General features: G+C 43.8%; 1 protein-coding gene across 2 annotated transcripts; it reads left to right on the top strand.

The window, feature by feature from the left end:
- Nucleotides 1–978: 978 nt before the first annotated feature.
- On the top strand, nt 979–17309 carry LOC127009237 (protein henna-like). Of its 2 annotated transcripts, none has more exons than XM_050882102.1 (8): nt 979–1126; nt 13957–14082; nt 14265–14436; nt 14702–14864; nt 15089–15285; nt 15517–15779; nt 15989–16218; nt 16465–17309. In XM_050882102.1, the coding sequence occupies exons 1-8, from the start codon at nt 1088–1090 to the stop codon at nt 16622–16624; spliced, it is 1350 nt and encodes a 449-aa protein (XP_050738059.1). In that variant the 5' UTR covers nt 979–1087; the 3' UTR covers nt 16625–17309. The 2 variants fall into 2 exon arrangements, with proteins under 2 accessions (XP_050738059.1, XP_050738058.1); XM_050882101.1 differs by lacking the exon at nt 979–1126 and adding an exon at nt 6617–6819.
- Nucleotides 17310–17731: the final 422 nt, after the last annotated feature.

The raw sequence follows: 17731 nt of genomic DNA on the forward strand, positions 1-17731 counted from the left end.
GCAGTGTGACGTACTAGCAGGGGCACGGCAGCCGCTCCGCCCCTCATTGGCTGGGGTTCCGGTGGGCTCGTCCTCAGCCTGACTTCCCATTGGTCGGGCTAAACACACACACACACACATACACGCGCGCACACACTTGCGACGTTAGCGCATGACCTCCAACTATTATTGTAATCAGTGTGTGCTAACGTGGGGACCAGAATGTTCTAGCTTGAAGTTGGTGGTTTGCTTGATTACTCGCTGCTTTACTGGATTCATCTTGTTAAGGACAAATACTGACGCGGAACCAGAATACACTTTTTTAATATTTTTCTACTACATATTGAATGGATTTTTAGTACTTTCGTAATCGTGTATTGTTTTGTAAAGGAATTATTTTTTGTGTGTTTTGTCTCATCAAAAGCACAATTAAGTCAAAATCCCAACGCAACAAGACTTGTATTGTTAGGAGAATAAAAGTAGGTCTTTGCGTGCATTCCACTAATTCCACTAATTGGGGTTTTCGTGGCCGGCAAAACACCACCCACATATTCTGAACATTCTGCGTGGAAAATTCTCTCTCTCTCTCTCTCTCTCTCTCTCTCTCTCTCTCTCTCTCTCTCTCTCTCTCTCTCTCTCTCTCTCTCTCTCTCTCTCTCTCTCTCTCTCTCTCTTTTTTCCAGTGTGTGTGTGTGTGTGTGTGTGTGTGTGTGTGTGTGCCCCCTGGAGCCTGTTACTGTGTGCATAGTTTCGTCCTTCTCCCCTTCGCCGTCCCCCCCCACGCAGGACAAGGCGTCCCTCCAGCCTCCTCCTGCCTGCTTGCACACCCGGCGATCCAAGGCCATGATTCGAAGCTTTTTTCCTAGATAAACATGGCGTCTTAAGGTCGACTCCCACGGATGAATGCGGGTGGGATTTTCAGCGGTATGGTTGCAGAGTTACGTAGATGAGGAAGTTTTCGGGGCGGAGTTACGTGTCTGGAACGGTTACAAGGTTAATTGCGTAACACCGTCAGAAGGAAATCAGAAAACCCTGGGCTGCTGCAGCGAAGAGACGAGTCGATTCCCAGCCATCCTTCCAGCTTGACTTTCCTCTCCCGTGTCTCCTGATGCCTGCCCAGTTCAACGACATGGATCTCTTGGTCGAAGTAAGTTGGCGCTTCGCTCGTCTCGAAGCTTCTGCACTGGCTTGGTTGCCTGGACGTAGTGTGTCGGGGGGATTTTCTCGTTTTCATGCATTGCAGCTCAGCGTCGCGCAGATTTCAATTTCTTTCAGCGACTTTCCGTATAGTGATTCAGTACCGCGGTGTTCTCATTCACTCGTACTGTAGTTTTATTTATGTTATTTTCATGTCGTGGCTAATTCCGATAGAGCGCTTTTGTATTTACGTAGCACATTCACTCCGACTCCTCAGCGTCTCCGTCTTGACCTCAAAATTATTCCCTTGCCATGTGTTAATTTGTGACCTAGAATGCTCGCCACTACATTTGAACGACCCAAGGGTTGAACATTTACATCAAATCTGTGAACGCTATATGAATGTTGTACTTGCGGCGCCATGAGTTAATATCCCCCTTTCTAATTCGGAACATAGGCACGCAATAGAAATGACAGGAATCGTTTAGGAGAGGCCTGTGTCTTGCGGTTATATGATAGAGGCTGCTGCTGCCAATGATGTCACTCCAAAGCCACAGAGTTTAACCCGTCCGCTGCGATTGGCACGGATTTAGCTTTCACTGATAGCCTGGTAACTATACTCCATGTCTCTCTCTGCCTCTGTGGTGGATAGTGGAGTGTTTCCCATGAGGTATTGGTGTGCTGGATATCCCCTCCCAAGGTGCAGGACTTTACATTTCTTTTCATTGAATTGTAGCAGCCACTTTTTGTTCCATTTCTGTAGCTTGGTGAGGTCTGACTAATAAATTCGTACTCAAGGGGTTAACAATATTTCGCTATAGTAATTACTCAAATTAAACAGCAAAGGGATTAAAAGGAGATTAATCGAGACTGTGGATCTGGTTTTGTAAGCTCATTACTTTCTCGAGTTAATTGCGGTTTATGTATTTTTATGAACAGGAATGATGTTCTTTTCCCACCGTTTCAACCTAGTTAGCCAGGCCTAAGCACATACTTTAGTCGGTCGGTGGTCCGCAAGATGGCTTCCTTCGTCTTTGAGGTCACAGAGTCTCACAGCCAAGGAACATCTGGCACGCCTTGGTTACACAACTTGTTTCCCTTCAACAAACCCTGGAGCGCCCTGGCCGGCCCTCTGCTGCTGCTCTGCTTCTTACATCTCCTCTTGTACTCTCTCGTTGTCTCTGTTTTTCGTCTCGCTCCCCTCAAGCGAACAACCCCTCTCTTCCATTCTTTCCAGCTCCTTAACCTCCCCTTCGTCTCCTGCTTGTTATCCTACGTCAATCAGCTGAAGGGGTCTGTTGATTCGTGTATACAGTAACAATACCCTTTAGTTTGTCTCCTCTCTTCCATTCTTTCCAATTCCTTAACCTCCCCTTCATCTCCTGCTTGTTATCCTACGTCAATCAGCTGAAGGGGTCTGTTGATTCGTGTATACAGTAACAATACCTTTCATTTTGACTCCTCTCTTCCATTCTCCCCTTTTCTATACCTCTCCAGTGTCCTGCTCGTTGCCCTATACTTTAATCTGCCGTAGAGGTCTGTTGATTCGTGTATACAGTAACATCACCTTTTAGTTTGACCCTTCCATTCTTTGTTATCGTTCCGCTTACTATTCCTCTCATTTGTACACTCATGTCTCTGCTCTCCACGGCGTCGGTTCTCTCCTGCAAGGTTTTTTCTCTCCTCTCCGCTCCATAATTAATCTTAGTTCACCTTATCGTCGCCTTTGGCCTTACTCTTACGCAACGCGCCCCGGAACTCCTTGTGTGTCTTCTCTGTATATAGTCACGTTATATCACACCTCCAGGTCTTCGCCATTTGACTATGCCAGGCGTCTAGGTAACATTTTTTTTCTCATTTACATGATTTCTTTTCTGGCTGGTCTCCCTACACGTAACTCAGTTTGTTCGTTTTTTTGCGAGTCCCTTTATCCTCAAAGTGATTTCCTGACGGCGTAGCAACACTTCAAGGGGGACTGAGCCTTGAGGTGCCTTGTCCTTGATGTTCGTTATCCCTGTCTCCCTACACGTCTCTTTAATCTTTCTCTGCGTCTCTCTTTACCCTCATAGTGATTTTTTAAGTATATAGCAACACTTCCTGGGTGACTTTTACCACGTGATACCTGTTTAGAATAATTCCCCTGTAAATCGCCGTTTTTGTTCCATCAATGAGCCATTCCCGTTCTTTCTCAGCTTTGTGTAAAAACGCAGGAATGTCCTTCATTAGACTGATATAATTTAAATCAAATGCATCTAATGATTATGTACGAAGTAAACGGCCTCGGTCCCTTTTGTAGGTAGGGAAGAGCATTATCAATAAGTGTACAAAGAAAGAACACAAGGACAGCGTCGAGATGCTAATGATGTTGCCCAAAATAAATCTTGGTCGCTCCCCGCGGCGGACGGCCGAGAAAAAGGCGCGTCGACCCAACTCATTCGTCGCGGGAATGGACACACTCAGTCCCTGTCAGACGAGGACGTAGAAGTTACCTGGACGTCGCCTGCGTTAGGAACCTTAAGATTTTGCTCTGAGCTAAGGAAATCGCGTAACGGCATTGTCAGGATTAGTTATTCTTCGTACCTTGTGAAATTATTGAATGTGTCATTTTCCTTTATACTCTCATTGACATAATGAGGCAAAGGCGCTGGAGAACTCGTGACGATGCTGCGTGTTGAATATTAATCTTGATTTGGGACTGATAATGGTGTGCTTAGTAATGCAAAGAGCGTCCCCTGATGGCGGGCTGCTGCAGGGAAGAGCGGGGCGAGCAGGCAAACGACCAGACGGCAGGAAGACAGACACGCTGACAGACAGATAGATACACAGGCAAATAGGAAGACAGGCAGGTCCCTAGACAGATGAATAGGCAGACAGGAAGACAGAAAGACTGACAGACAGATAGACAGACGGGGTGACAAAAAAATAAATGCTAACAAAAATATATGTGGCCAAACAGAAAGACAGATTAACAAACTGAAAATATACAAACAGACAGATAAACAAACAGGACGGCAAACAGACAAACAGGCGGAAAACACTTTAAATGAAAGAATCTAGCATACCGATAGACACCCAACCTTGAAGACAAACAGGTTGGCAGATAGATAGATAGACAGGCAGACAGGGAGACAGTAAGGCATGGTCGACAGATGGACAAACAGGTAGCGATAGATAGATAGACAGACAGACAGACAGAAGGGCAGGCCAGCAGGTAAAGGTATGCCGGTAGGGGAGGGAGAGGAGGGACACACCACACCGGTCTTGACACCCTCAGTTGTTGTTACGAGCGCTGGCCCCGATAGTAATGGCTCGCTGCATAAGTGGTGGCGGCAACGCTAGGCCATTACTCTTTCAGTGGACGCCCGAACACTCGCTGCCCCGGGCCAAACAACGCTAGATTAGTGGGACTCGTAGTTTAGCTTAAATTTGTTGAAGGTCGAGATGCGAATAAAAAAAGGAGACGTTAACAAGGTCTGGAGTTGTTCTATGCATGTTTTAAAGTGTTCATTATCAAGATTGTGTTTAGTATCAATAAAACACTCGTTAGTATTCCAAGTCCGAATTTAAGAACAATCACTAGGTTTGTTCTCTTGTTTGTTTCAACCCAACTAAATATTATGGTATACGTCTGATAAAAAAACATATACTTGATAATATTTTTTCTCTCTTATAAGGAAAATCGTAAATATACTTTGACAAAAAAAATAGCATACATCCTCGCTACATAACTTTTTGTATCTTTTTTTTGTGAGTGAAGTTGCAACTGCTCTTAGGACATGCTGTTGCGAAACTTGTGTGTGTGTGTGTGTGTGTGTGTGTGTGTGTGTGTGTGTGTGTGTGTGTGAGGCGTTAATTTAATGAACAACAATCGACCTTTAGTGAGACAGATGATAATTAGGCAAGACAGGATTGTCCTCCACGTCCTTAACCCCCCCGTTCTCCACCTCCCCAGCACCCCCAACTCTCCCCTCCCTTCAGCTCCTCCTCTCTTCCAACTGTCTTAAAATCCTTTGATGGAATATAAAATCAAAATCCTTCTCTTCTTGCCTTGCCTCTCCAGCCCCCTCATCCTCTCATGTATACATCACTACGCGTCCAGTCATCTCTAAACTCTCCCATTCCCTCATCCTCGCATCCCTCCATCCGTTTATCCTGCATCCTTCATCTCCACGTCGAATTAACTTATTGCGCGTCGTGTTGCGCAGTAGCAGAAGAGAGGGCACAGAGAGGGAGGAGGGAGAGGAGGGAGCCCTTACATCAAGCCTGGATCCGCTGCTCTGAGGCGGAGAATGAGTCAGTTATTGTGTAGACTTTTGTCGTTTTGCTTTAGTATACATCATTTGTTAGTGCACGTTGGCTACGCTGTACGGTCATTCCCCCAAACACGCTGCATATCCACTCCTGCCAGTTTCGCCAAAAATCATACTCCTAAACTATATAGTAATTAAGGAGCTAATCTGTCAAATGTTTCAACTAAATTATTGTAGCATCCAAGTAATGCGTTCTATGTTGCTCATATACGAAATTAGAGCTGTATTCTGTAGAAAAATAGATAGATAGATAGATTGAAATACATTGATGGAGATGATAAGTACATGGATATTCAGATTGGTGGATAGATAACCTGGTCAAGGAGAAAACTTTAGATATATCAGGTCCGACCTCCGTTTGTGCCGCAGCCTTGGGGACGATGGCGGGGTTTATAGCTACAGAATCTTTTGCTATTTTAAACTCGCATAATTATTTACGTCCTTCGGCTCCGTTACCGCAGACGGTCTAAACATTTTGTTCACGGGAATGGCGGGAAAAAATGAAAAAATGCTTCTCTGACAGTTTGCCGCAAACATGATTCTTACTTATTATTATTTTATTATTATTATTGCTATTAATATCATTATAATTATTATTTTATCATTATTCATATTATGATTATTGTCATATATATATATATATATATATATATATATATATATATATATATATATATATATATATATATATATATATATATATATATATATATATATATATATATATATATATATATATATATATATATATATATATATATATATATATATATATATATATATATATATATATATATATATATATATATATATATATATATATATATATATATATATATATATATATATATATATATATATATATATATATATATATATATATATATATATATATATATATATATATATATATATATATATATATATATAAATATATATATATATATATATATATATATATATATATATATATATATATATATGTATATATATGTCCATACTATATTTTGTCTCTCATCCTGACTCCCCTTGAAGGGATCTGCTGGCCGGGTAATATATTTTGGTACAGACTGTGATAGTCGGCGCCGGGGGGTCGGAAGGAGTGGCCTCGGTGGATACCAAGGACGAGTTGGCTTCGGGGGATACTGCTCCCCCTCTCCTCTCTCTCTTTCTCTCCCTCTCCCTCCTTCTCTCTTCTCGCATTGCTGTCTCAGAGGCGTCTGTGGACGGGTCTGTCGTGCCGGCCGCTCCTCCTCCAGCACCATTACTGAACCCCAAACCATTTGGTGTTTGAATTTGTTCTTTCTTTAGTCGCTATCTAACCGTCAATATGAATGGGACGACTACGGCCGTTAACGGAGCCCCGGACAGGGCCCACCTCCACCATGAGAAGGTAGGTCCTTAACACTAATGCGTACCCTAGCGTGGAAGCTTGCTCCTACGACGCAGTATTTACCGAACGACACAATGGCTGCTGTCATCAACCCTACGACCCAAAAGGGTATAATCCGGATGATGAACGTTACTGATATGGGGAAAACTCTTTTAGGCGCTGGCTCTCAGTTGTGAGGTGTGATAAATTGATAATGCACAAGAATTCCTTTCCAGACGGTCATGCCTCGAGTACGGAAAGCCTTGACCTGGCAGGCTCTTGCCGCATCCGCTGTGTTTCATGAAAGTTTAGTCCTTTACTAGGGCTAGTTATTATTCCATCCCTCGTTCCTGCCGGGGGGCATACTTTTAAAGGAACTTTTAACAAGAGGTTGCCGGCGCAGGGCTTCCTGGGTACACACCTCCGTGCCCGGCCAATCACCGGCTGAGGCGGAGGTTGTCGGGGACGCTATGCCTTATACACGCCTCTTGTTGCTTGGGATTTTGATACAAATCCTGAAGGGGCACGCTGCTATTCATTTACCTCATAATTACATGCGCTGGCTTTTAGTTGCTATGTTGTTATTTGATTATGGTCGTCATTATCTGTTAGATATGCCTGTGTAGCGACTCACATGTATTGCCCAAAATCTGGTGGTCTGACCACGCGCTGGACCTGCTATCGCAACCGAGTAGTCTCCCGGAAGGAACTTGGTGTTGTTGCTGTGCGCAAGGCAGAGGTATGGGGGTGTTCGGGGGGCTGGGGGTGCGGGGCTGGGAGACGGGGGAGGGATATCTCCAGGCAGGGAAGAGGGTATACATACGACCAGGCTCACCTGCCGTGCCTAAAACACCACCATTGTCGGACCCATGTATAGAATCAGGGACGGGCTCCTGCCCCCTTGAGTCACCTTAATACCAAGACATATGAAATAGATAAATAAATAAATATATATATATATATATATATATATATATCTATATATATATATATATATATATATATATATATATATATACACACACACACACACACACATACACACACACACACACACACACACACACACACACACACACACACACACACACACACACACACACACACACACTTTTCGAAGGTGAACATTCATTGTGACACCTTTCCGTGATCACTCGACTCGTTCTACGCTCTGGTATTTCACTTGGCTTGAGCTGTGACTAAAGACAGGATCAATGAATAGCTTGTGAGGACCTACCATTGAGAGAGAGAGAGAGAGAGAGAGAGAGAGAGAGAGAGAGAGAGAGAGAGAGAGAGAGAGAGAGAGAGAGAGAGAGAGAGAGAGAGAGAGAGAGAGAGAGAGAGAGATATGTGGAACCCTGAGGGACTTTCTTGGGATACAGCGCAGCGTCAGAAGTTCTTCTGATAAGAAAGTAGCAGGCCATTGCTTATGAACGATTTTTTTTCTCAAAACTCAGATGGAATTCATTTTCCAAATATACACCAAAAACCAGGCCGTCTACTATGCCCATGCTGATATCTCACCCGCCCACCCCAGGGAACTGGAAGCTCGCACCAGCGAGGAGGGTCGACGCAATGTGATGCCGCGCCATCGCAAGCTTTTTTTTCCACGCTGGGCGTCACGGCCCTGGGGCAACACCTGTCCTGCTGTCAAGGGGTTGGGATCGTCAGGCTCCTTAACTCAGCTCATTTCAGTATCTAAAAGTGGCATAGAGTCTGACACTACCATTGCTGGATCCCGTATAATATCGTACTTTAGTTGATGCGCAACAAATCTTGTTTTTTAAGAATATTATAAAGATACGAAGCATTACAGGTCGCGCCAGTAATGAACTTTTCAATGTATATTTTCTTGACGCTCCTCAGTCACCCAAACAATGGTAGTTCCTTAGGCCAAGGGAAACACTGCGGAAAGTGTGACCTGAATCTTAAAACTCACACTTTAAAAGTGCACCTTGTCGCCATAGTAGACTGTGTTATCTTTGTCTCTGGCTCAGCGGCACTTGGACTGAGACAAAAACAGATCCCAGGGGCTTCCCCTCACCTGTGGGAGGGAGAGCCATGAGAGTGGTCGACAGCAACAATGACGCGACGGGTTGTAGTAGTAGTAGTAGTAGCAGTCGTAGTAGGAGTAGTAGCAGTAGTAGTAGCAGTATTAGTAGTAGTAGTAGTACCAGTAGTAGTAGTAGTAGCAGTAGTAGTAGTAGTAGTAGTAGTAGTAGTAGTAATTATAGTAGTAATAATAATAATAATAATAATAATAATAATAATAATAATAATAATAGGAATATTATTATTTTTATTATTATTATTATTATTATTATTATTATTATTATTATTATTATTATTATTATTATTATTACTATGATAATAAGAATAATAAAAAAATAAGAATAACGAGAACGTTAAGAATAATAATAAGAAGAAGAAGAAGAATTCTAATAATAATAATAATAATAATAATAATAATAATAATAATAATAATAATAATAATAATAATGATAATTTCACCCAGTGATATATGTAAGAAAACAGGAAAATACTAGTGTAGGAAGCACAGCATATACTACTAATGACTATTAATACAAGACGATTAATTCATGCGTGTGCACAGCACACTCCCGCACAATCTATACAAACAGAAGGCCCACCCACTCCCGCCGAAGAGATGCACACACACAGGCAGAGCTCCGCCTGACGGAGGTGATGAGGGTGCTAGCAGATTGGTCTTCCATCCTGTCTTCATGCTGTATATGGCGTGGCGGTGCTCGTTATGAAAAATCCTAAGACGGTTCAGGGAGGCAGCCCTGTGCCGTGACAACAGCAAGTTGCAGTAGAGAGAGCAGCTGTGGCTCTTGAATAACTCCATTTCGCTTCTTGACTGCAGGAGAACCTCCTAACCAATGGCTGTGGGTTTGGTTGTTTGCTCCTTAATGTCATCATCATGAGTCATGTCCTAGTTGATGACAAGTATGTGAATTCATCCTCAAATGTAAGCGCACACCCACTGAGCCGTGATGACGTCAGGTAGTTCACTCAGTGTGCCGATAGTTACCATGCTTATAATATAGCTGTGTTATTGACAATATCGTGCTTGGCAGCATACACCTCACACGTGGGCCAAGCAATAGTAATGCATCACGGCAGCCACTAACGGGCTGTGGTCGCCCAAGACACCCCTCAAGAAAGCCTACCCCAGCTACAGGCAACACCTAAAAAAAAAAAAAAACACTAATGAAGTCCTGCAGGGCCTTCACTGTGGGTGCCAGCAGTACCATGTCATCAGCATATCTCAGCGACTTGTTGCGCTTAACATGTGACTGGCAGCCAGTACCCGTGTCACGAAAGACGACACTGAGATCACCTTTGGAGACATTGTACAGGGAGGGAGGCAAGATCCGCTCTGGGAAAAAAGCATTGAATGACTTTAATGGCCGCGAAGTGGCAGCCTCGCATTTTACTGTAAATTCCTGAGTTGTGTAGTACTTGGACGATCACATGGCGGTGAAAGTGATGCTGGAAGGGTGGAGTGTTGCGTGCCAGGGTGTCGCGATGAAGAGAGTTGGAAGAGAGTGATGAAAGTTGGTGATACCAAGAGGGACGGTTTCAAAATGTGTTTGGAACATGCGTGGCAACAGGGCTCCAGAATGCCATGAAGCGGCGGCGGCAGAGACCGTAACACCAGTAAAAGCCTCGCCCAGTGAAAGCCTCGCACGGCGGCTGAGAAATATTTTTGAGCCCCACCCTTCTCCCCCCCCTCCCGCCACTCACATTACATCAGCCGGCAGCGGCCCACCCTCTCGCCTGCTTGTTTATGTTTACTAGAACAGTATTTTCTCTGACATTGTTTATATCAGTAAAATAGTATAATATATATATATAAATATATATATATATATATATAAATATATATATAGAAATATATAATATATATATATATATATATATAATTTAAATTATTTAGAGTATCATATTTATTGAACGTCGGGCTTCGTCAAGGCAAAAGGTAAGAGTGGGTGCAGTAATATGTACCTAACAAGTAGAGGAAGCAACAACCAACAACAACAAACACGGACGTATCAAACATATCTTTTAGGGTTGATCGCTCCCTCTCCCCCGCCCCCCGCTCTCCGCCCCCCGCCCCCCGCTCTCCGCCCCCCGCCGCAGGCCAATCAGTGAAACCTGTCGGCAGGGAGGTCCGGCGTGCCACAGGAGACAAACTACCTAGGGAAAAGGTAGTAATTTCCGTGTGCTGGCGTGTAAGTAGAAATACATATGGTGAGGAAGATTAGTACATGGACGGCTATAAGCGAGTCCGACAAATTGTTCTATTTAAAGGTAATGCTTGGATATCATGAATATGTGGATCTAGATTTTCAAGGTCAGGAAACCATCCAGGCTTAAGGTGTACCGCCTTCCCCCTCCCCCCACACACTGGATTCCAAACATTCGTCTTGTGTGACTGGCTGGCGGCTCGACGCTTACTCCCATGTCTACGTTTCCCTTCTGTCCTTCTTGTTGATAACACGCCCCTCAGATTTTACGTCCAGCACCTCATGATCGCGAGTACATAATGACAAAGGAGTGACGACACACCAGTAATGAAAAGCAACCTGTCCCCACAAACAGACCAGTGGCAAACACAAAGCTGATAACTACTCTCAGTGAAGTTCATGAATTCATCGAAATACTGTTACGAGACACTTAACCGGAAAGATCTTGTCATTAAGTCTTTCACCACGGAAACAGGTGTCGCTGTCGCTTCTAAACAAAAACATGATGAACAGCCTTTTCCTATGTTTTCTTCTTTTGCTTTGGAATTCTCGGATGCTGTAACACGAAAAGCCCCAGGCAGGTTTTTGTGACGCCGCCGTTACGCCACACGGGCAGCGTGGCGATAGTAGCATCCGCAGTGACGTTCGCCAAAGGTGTGATAAGGCCATGACCAATACACACCCTTATCGGTTCCTGTCACACGGACACTAAGAGAATAATGATGTATGCTAGAGGCAAGGAGACCTGCATTACGTCTGCCAAGGAGGAAAAGTAGCAGGAAAGATGACGCAAGAATTTCAGAGTATTGGTGGAGCGTTCGTCAAGGGCAAGTCGATTCTGACGAAACTCTCAGCGACCACCACACAAAAGACGCCACTTCGGAACTTTCTTTTCATGTATATACCTTTTTTTTTCCTTAACTTGTTCACATAAAAAGCAATAGGGACAGTCTACCGTCTACCATCATAGTTTCGCCCGTTTCTCCGTATGTCATTATTCGTCGCGTCATTGCTGAGTGACTGGCATAACATCACTCTGTAATTGGGTCGAGCACGAGCGAGGTCGCGCGCCTGAACTCCTATATAAGGCAGCTCGCCTGCTTTTCCTGTCAGTCTTCTGCACCTGTGGTTTGGAGAGCAGACGCGCTAGGAACGGAATATACTGTTATATTAAGCTAATTGCTGGTAAGTTACCTCCTTTGACATCCAATAACGAGTCAAGCTAAATCTCTTTTTATCTAAAATTGTTACAAAAATGAATTTGAAAGAAAATAATTGTAATTACGTTAAACTAGAAGACAACAGGTAAATTATATTTCCCTATGTATTATACTTACCTGTTAATATATTTACCTTATTTTTTTGGCTACTTATGGGTTTATTTACTTACCTGCTTATCTATTTCTTATATATTTTTGTTCATGTTAACTTGCTTGCTTTCTATTCAATTTTAGCATATACAATTTGCTATTTATTTACATTGATATTTTTCATCAGCTCCTACATTTTCCACCAGTATTTCATTTATTTATTTGTTAGATTCGTTACTTGACTCCCCTTTATTACACCCCTAAAGGTAAACAGACTCCACAGAACACGTGCACTGCCGGTACACCTGCCAGAAGGATGCCCCTTTGCACGTTACTACCAATAAGAGATATACTGAAGAAGATAGACTGGCGTAGCTTAAACGCTAACAACCCTCGACAAACTAACTCATGAAATTATACAAAAAAAAATCAAACAATAAAGTTTCAATGAATACGTATAGCCATGTACTCAAGAAGCTTTGGGCGTAATACCGTGACTTTTAAAACTTTCCGCAATTGACCCTCTTTCGGCCACCTCTTCGGATTCTTTACAGGAGCAGCGAGTAGCGGGCTTTTTTTTATTATTGTTTCCTTTTTTTGTGCCCTTGTGCTGTCTCCTTTGCTTAAAAAAAAAAAAACGTAGAGCGCTGTCGTATGTGAATGTAACGTAAGCCTTCATTAATCAAGTTTCAAATGAACCCACTACCCATTTTCTTTTTATGTTTACAGTGCTGCTCGGAGAATATGGTCTGCAAAACTCCTTTATTTATTATTTGTTTCCTAATCATATTTCTATAGTTGTATAATATCAGTCACATTTTAAGCCTGAAAAGACTCATTACTCACTTAATATACTACAGGTCGTCCCTTTTTTTTGGCCCCATTCACTACAGCAACGTAAATCAACTAAGTTTTAATTAATGACAACCTTCATGCCCCTCATCAAATCCCTCGAGCCTCTAAGAATTGGCCTCATTTTTATTGCCCCTTCTCCCTTCCATCGCTGTCTCGCCTAATGGGTACTACGTATTTAAATATGATAACTATTTTGTTTCCTCATCCCTCAGTGTCCCATTCCTCACGGCTATGGTTAGGAAAGAATGCGCTTACATATAAAAATACACATTACTCCATTCCTTAGTCCTGCAGATAAAATACCCAACGAATAAGAATCAGTTTAATTGTATGTCGCCCCTGCTTCCTTGTGGCTATAATAAGACTGATTTATCTTCAGTTTTATGGCATGTTTCGCTGCGTCCTCATTTATCATGCCGATCACGAACAGCTCATCATTTTTCAGTACAACCTCCACCGTGTCTTAATGGTCGGTTTCATAAGACACTTTGGTTTCTCACATCAACTGTTTCCAAAGGTCAAAGAGGGAATCAATCGGGTTCTAATGAGTGGGTCTTTAGGTTCACGGTACAGAAGAAGGGTCAGACTACCACCAGGGTCATAAAACTACTTCTGGAAATGCCCCAAACTCCTAGGAAAGCCTTGTCAAATAGGTGAACTTTGGGGACGAAATGTTTAGTAATATGGCCCTTAATGTTTCGTCTCTCACCCATCCACAGCATCCAATACTCATGGAGGGGGGACAGTACATCGTGGAGGGCGAAGAGGAGGCCCAGAGCACCACCGTCATCTTCTCAATGTCTGAGGAGGTCGGGGCCCTCGCCAACGCCCTCAAGACGTTCGAGGTTCGTCCCCATGAAATATATCGTGCAAGGCCTTCATGCACACTCTTGTTATAACAGCTGTGTCATCCATGTCTTTATAGTGAAAACTAATGATTTTGATGTGAATAATTCCTTGGAAATACAGTAATGAAGTGACTGAGAGAGAAAAAATAAAATGTACGCATCCTCTTTCCTTTCTCCAGTTAATGAACGTGAACCTGAAACACATCGAGTCCCGGCCCTCGAGACGTGAGGCCAAGTACGAGTTCATGGTGGAGTGTGACCCCAACAAGGGTGACCTCCAGGCCGCCATCGAGCAGCTCAAGAACAAGACCTCCTACCTGCAGGTCATCTCCAGGAACCACGACGAGAAAGGTAGCCTACACGTCATGGTATTTTTGTACATTATCTTCTGTTGTATTGGGCAAATCAGCATTCAAAAATTACTCTTTCTTTATCTTCAACTTCACCTCTTCTCTTATTCTTTATCTTCGCATTTAAAGCTGAACCTTGTAAAAAAATATATATCCGTGCAGGTTTTATATTATTTCTTGTTAATGATTCAATTTCCTTACTCCCCTATTTCTCTTCTTTTTTCTACTTCTTCTCCCTCCTTTTCCTCCTCTTCCTCCTCCTGCAGACTCTGTCCCGTGGTTCCCTAGAAAGATCGCAGACTTGGATCGCTTCGCCAACCAGATCCTGTCCTACGGCTCCGAGCTGGACGCCGACCACCCGGGCTTCACCGACCCCGTCTACCGCGCCCGCAGGAAGTACTTCGCCGACATCGCCTACCACTACAAGCAGTAAGTCGAGCTTCAGGTCTTGGGGAGGATAGAAAAGTTGGAATGTCACTCTCACTCTTGCATTCTTAACGCTACTACTACTACTACTACTACTACTACTACTGCTACTACCAAAGATGTTAATGAAGCCCAAAATTTTTCAACTCGAACATCTCATACGAATATCTCAATACGTTTTCCCAGCAGCCATGGAATGTGAATATAATCGTTTCTTCTTTCCCCAGCAACCAGAAGATCCCGCGGGTGGAGTACACCGAGGAGGAGACCGCCACGTGGGGCACCGTGTTCCGTAACCTCAGGCGGCTGTACAAGACCCACGCCTGCAAGGAGCACAACAACGTCTTCCCGCTGCTCATCGAAAATTGCGGCTACCGGGAGGACAACATTCCCCAGCTGCAGGACGTCTCCGACTTCCTCAAAGGTAGGCGGTGGTCTCCATTGCAGTTTTGTCTCCTTATCCTTATTTTATCTCCTTATCAAGTCTCCTCTCCTCTTTCTTCTTGTGTATGAAATGTATTTTTCTAATTCATTTATATCTCTTTTCATATCTCTTGGTACTTCTTTCTTGCGGAGGTAACAATGGAGTCACATATATATGCTCTTATACCAAATTATTGCAATCCATCTCAACATGTCACACACGCCTTGACAGACTGCACTGGCTTCACTCTCCGCCCCGTGGCTGGTCTGCTGTCCTCGAGGGACTTCCTGGCCGGCCTGGCGTTCCGCGTCTTCCACTCGACGCAGTACATCCGCCACAGCAGCAAGCCGCTCTACACCCCCGAGCCCGACATCTGCCACGAGCTCCTGGGCCACGCGCCGCTCTTAGCGAACCCGTCCTTCGCACAGTTCTCGCAAGAAATTGGGTTGGCGTCTCTTGGTGCCCCTGATGAGTTCATTGAAAAGCTGGCCACGGTAAGTTGAAGAAAGGACGATTTTACTGAAAAACAGTGTTATTAGTTTGTGTGATGGTTATGCCGTGGATTTTGATGGCATATATGATCTAATGATATTTTCGATACTTCACCATTGTATCAACATAGAGCAATCATTATTACATTAGCCATGAACCTTTGGAATTAGGCAGCTCCAAGTAACTTACATGTCTTGCATCGCCCCCACAGTGTTACTGGTTCACGGTGGAGTACGGAATCTGTCGCCAAAACGGAGAGCTGAAGGCTTACGGCGCCGGACTGCTGTCGTCCTTCGGGGAGCTGGAGTACTGCCTCACTGACAAGCCAGAGATACGGCCCTTCGAGCCGCTCAAGACCTCCCTGCAGAAGTACCCCATCACTGAGTACCAGCCCGTCTACTACGTCTCCGAGAGCTTCGAGGACGCCAAGGAAAAACTGATGTGAGCACAGACTGCTGACTTACTGTATTGTTTCCATTGCTTATGAGATTGTTTAAACATAGTCGCAGTAGTAAACTGAAACTGCAGGTCCTTCATTACTTTAAAAAAATCCTGTTTCAAAAATGACATGTGATATTTATACCTACAAAGTCACTTTTTTTGTTTCTCCTCCTTTAGATCGCTAGCTGCCTCTACCCATGAGTGTGTCTAAGTCTAATTACTATGTTATTCGTTCTCTTTCAACAGCCAATTCGCAGCCACCATCCCGCGGCCCTTCTCCGTGCGCTACAACCCCTACACACAGTCGGTGGAGATCCTCAACTCGAAGCCGCAGATCCAGTCGCTGGTGCGGGAGATCAACTGCCACATGCAGGTGCTGACAGACGCCCTGGTGAAGCTGACCTAAAAGGGCGAGGGACGGGACCCGCCAAGCCCCGCAGCTGTGATAGGCTGTCGTCCATACCCTGGCATGCACTCGCGGGTACTGAAGGGCATTTAGCTTCCTCCCTCGCTCTTTTTCTCTCTCGTTCCGTTCCGAGTAGTTGTTATGGTAATGTTCGTTGTAGAGGTTGATGTATGTATCCTACATGTAGTGTGTACTTTGTTTGATTCGCAGTAGTTGTTGATGTATGTGGATTAGCTGTAGTGTCCACTGTTTGCTTTTATTTGTTTGTTTGTTGAGGTCAAATACTGACGATGCCTCAAGCTCGGCAAGGCCTGATGAAACAGCCAAGTGACGGTAAAGTATTATTAGGTCAGAGGCCCGTTGATATAGATTTGTTTTCATTGTAAGTATAGCCATTCAACCCGGCGTAAGTTACTCCGTGGAGACTCAAGTGCAATTTTACAGACTAAGATAAGCTTCGTAATCTTCAGAGTTCAAAAGTGACGTGTTATTTGGGTGAGCAGTAGAATGTAAGACTAATACACGGACAGTACGCGCAATGCTCCTCTAATGTTCTCATGAATGGAATGTCAGTCATATAAGCACATAAAATGATATAGGGTTAAGGTAGAGTTAATTTTACGTGTCGACAGTGACCGGTATGTGTCCCGTCGTTACTGCAAGCAATGACAAGACTCTCCCCAGACTGAGCTTTTTATCAACCTTTGTACTTTCCTCCTGTATCCTAAAGCTCGTGTTCTTAAGCAAATCGACACCTCAGTTCGCCTCTATGAAAAGACTCCCGTAGAAGTTGTTGGTGTTTTCATGGACTGTCATGTGATCCTAGTGAAAATTTTGCACGACTACTGCGACCTAAGAACTCCTCAACCTGCACCCCCCTCACACACACACACAAGCACACACAAGCAAACACACGCCACCATGAGCTGAAAAATCACCCATGGAAACACGGTTAACCTGGTATCTGCTGGGATCATGTTTCATTAAGGCCCCTCTTAGCGAGAAAATGAGAAAAAAATCATTACTCACGCAAACCATTTCATAATAATTATATATCAACGCATTTGTGATCAGTTTATGCAACATCTATTTTTTGGGGGGGTTATT

Source organism: Eriocheir sinensis, chromosome 40, assembly GCF_024679095.1.
Source record: "Eriocheir sinensis breed Jianghai 21 chromosome 40, ASM2467909v1, whole genome shotgun sequence".
In the NCBI taxonomy this organism is placed as follows: Eukaryota; Metazoa; Arthropoda; class Malacostraca; order Decapoda; family Varunidae; genus Eriocheir; species Eriocheir sinensis.

Excerpts from the sequence above, each read along its gene's own strand:
- LOC127009237 (XM_050882101.1), top strand. The coding sequence starts at position 6,757 with ATGAATGGGACGACTACGGCCGTTAACGGAGCCCCGGACAGGGCCCAC. Across the intron at positions 6,820-13,956 it reads CCCACCTCCACCATGAGAAG|CATCCAATACTCATGGAGGG; the intron begins GTAGGTCCTTAA and ends ACCCATCCACAG. Across the intron at positions 16,219-16,464 it reads GACGCCAAGGAAAAACTGAT|CCAATTCGCAGCCACCATCC; the intron begins GTGAGCACAGAC and ends CTCTTTCAACAG.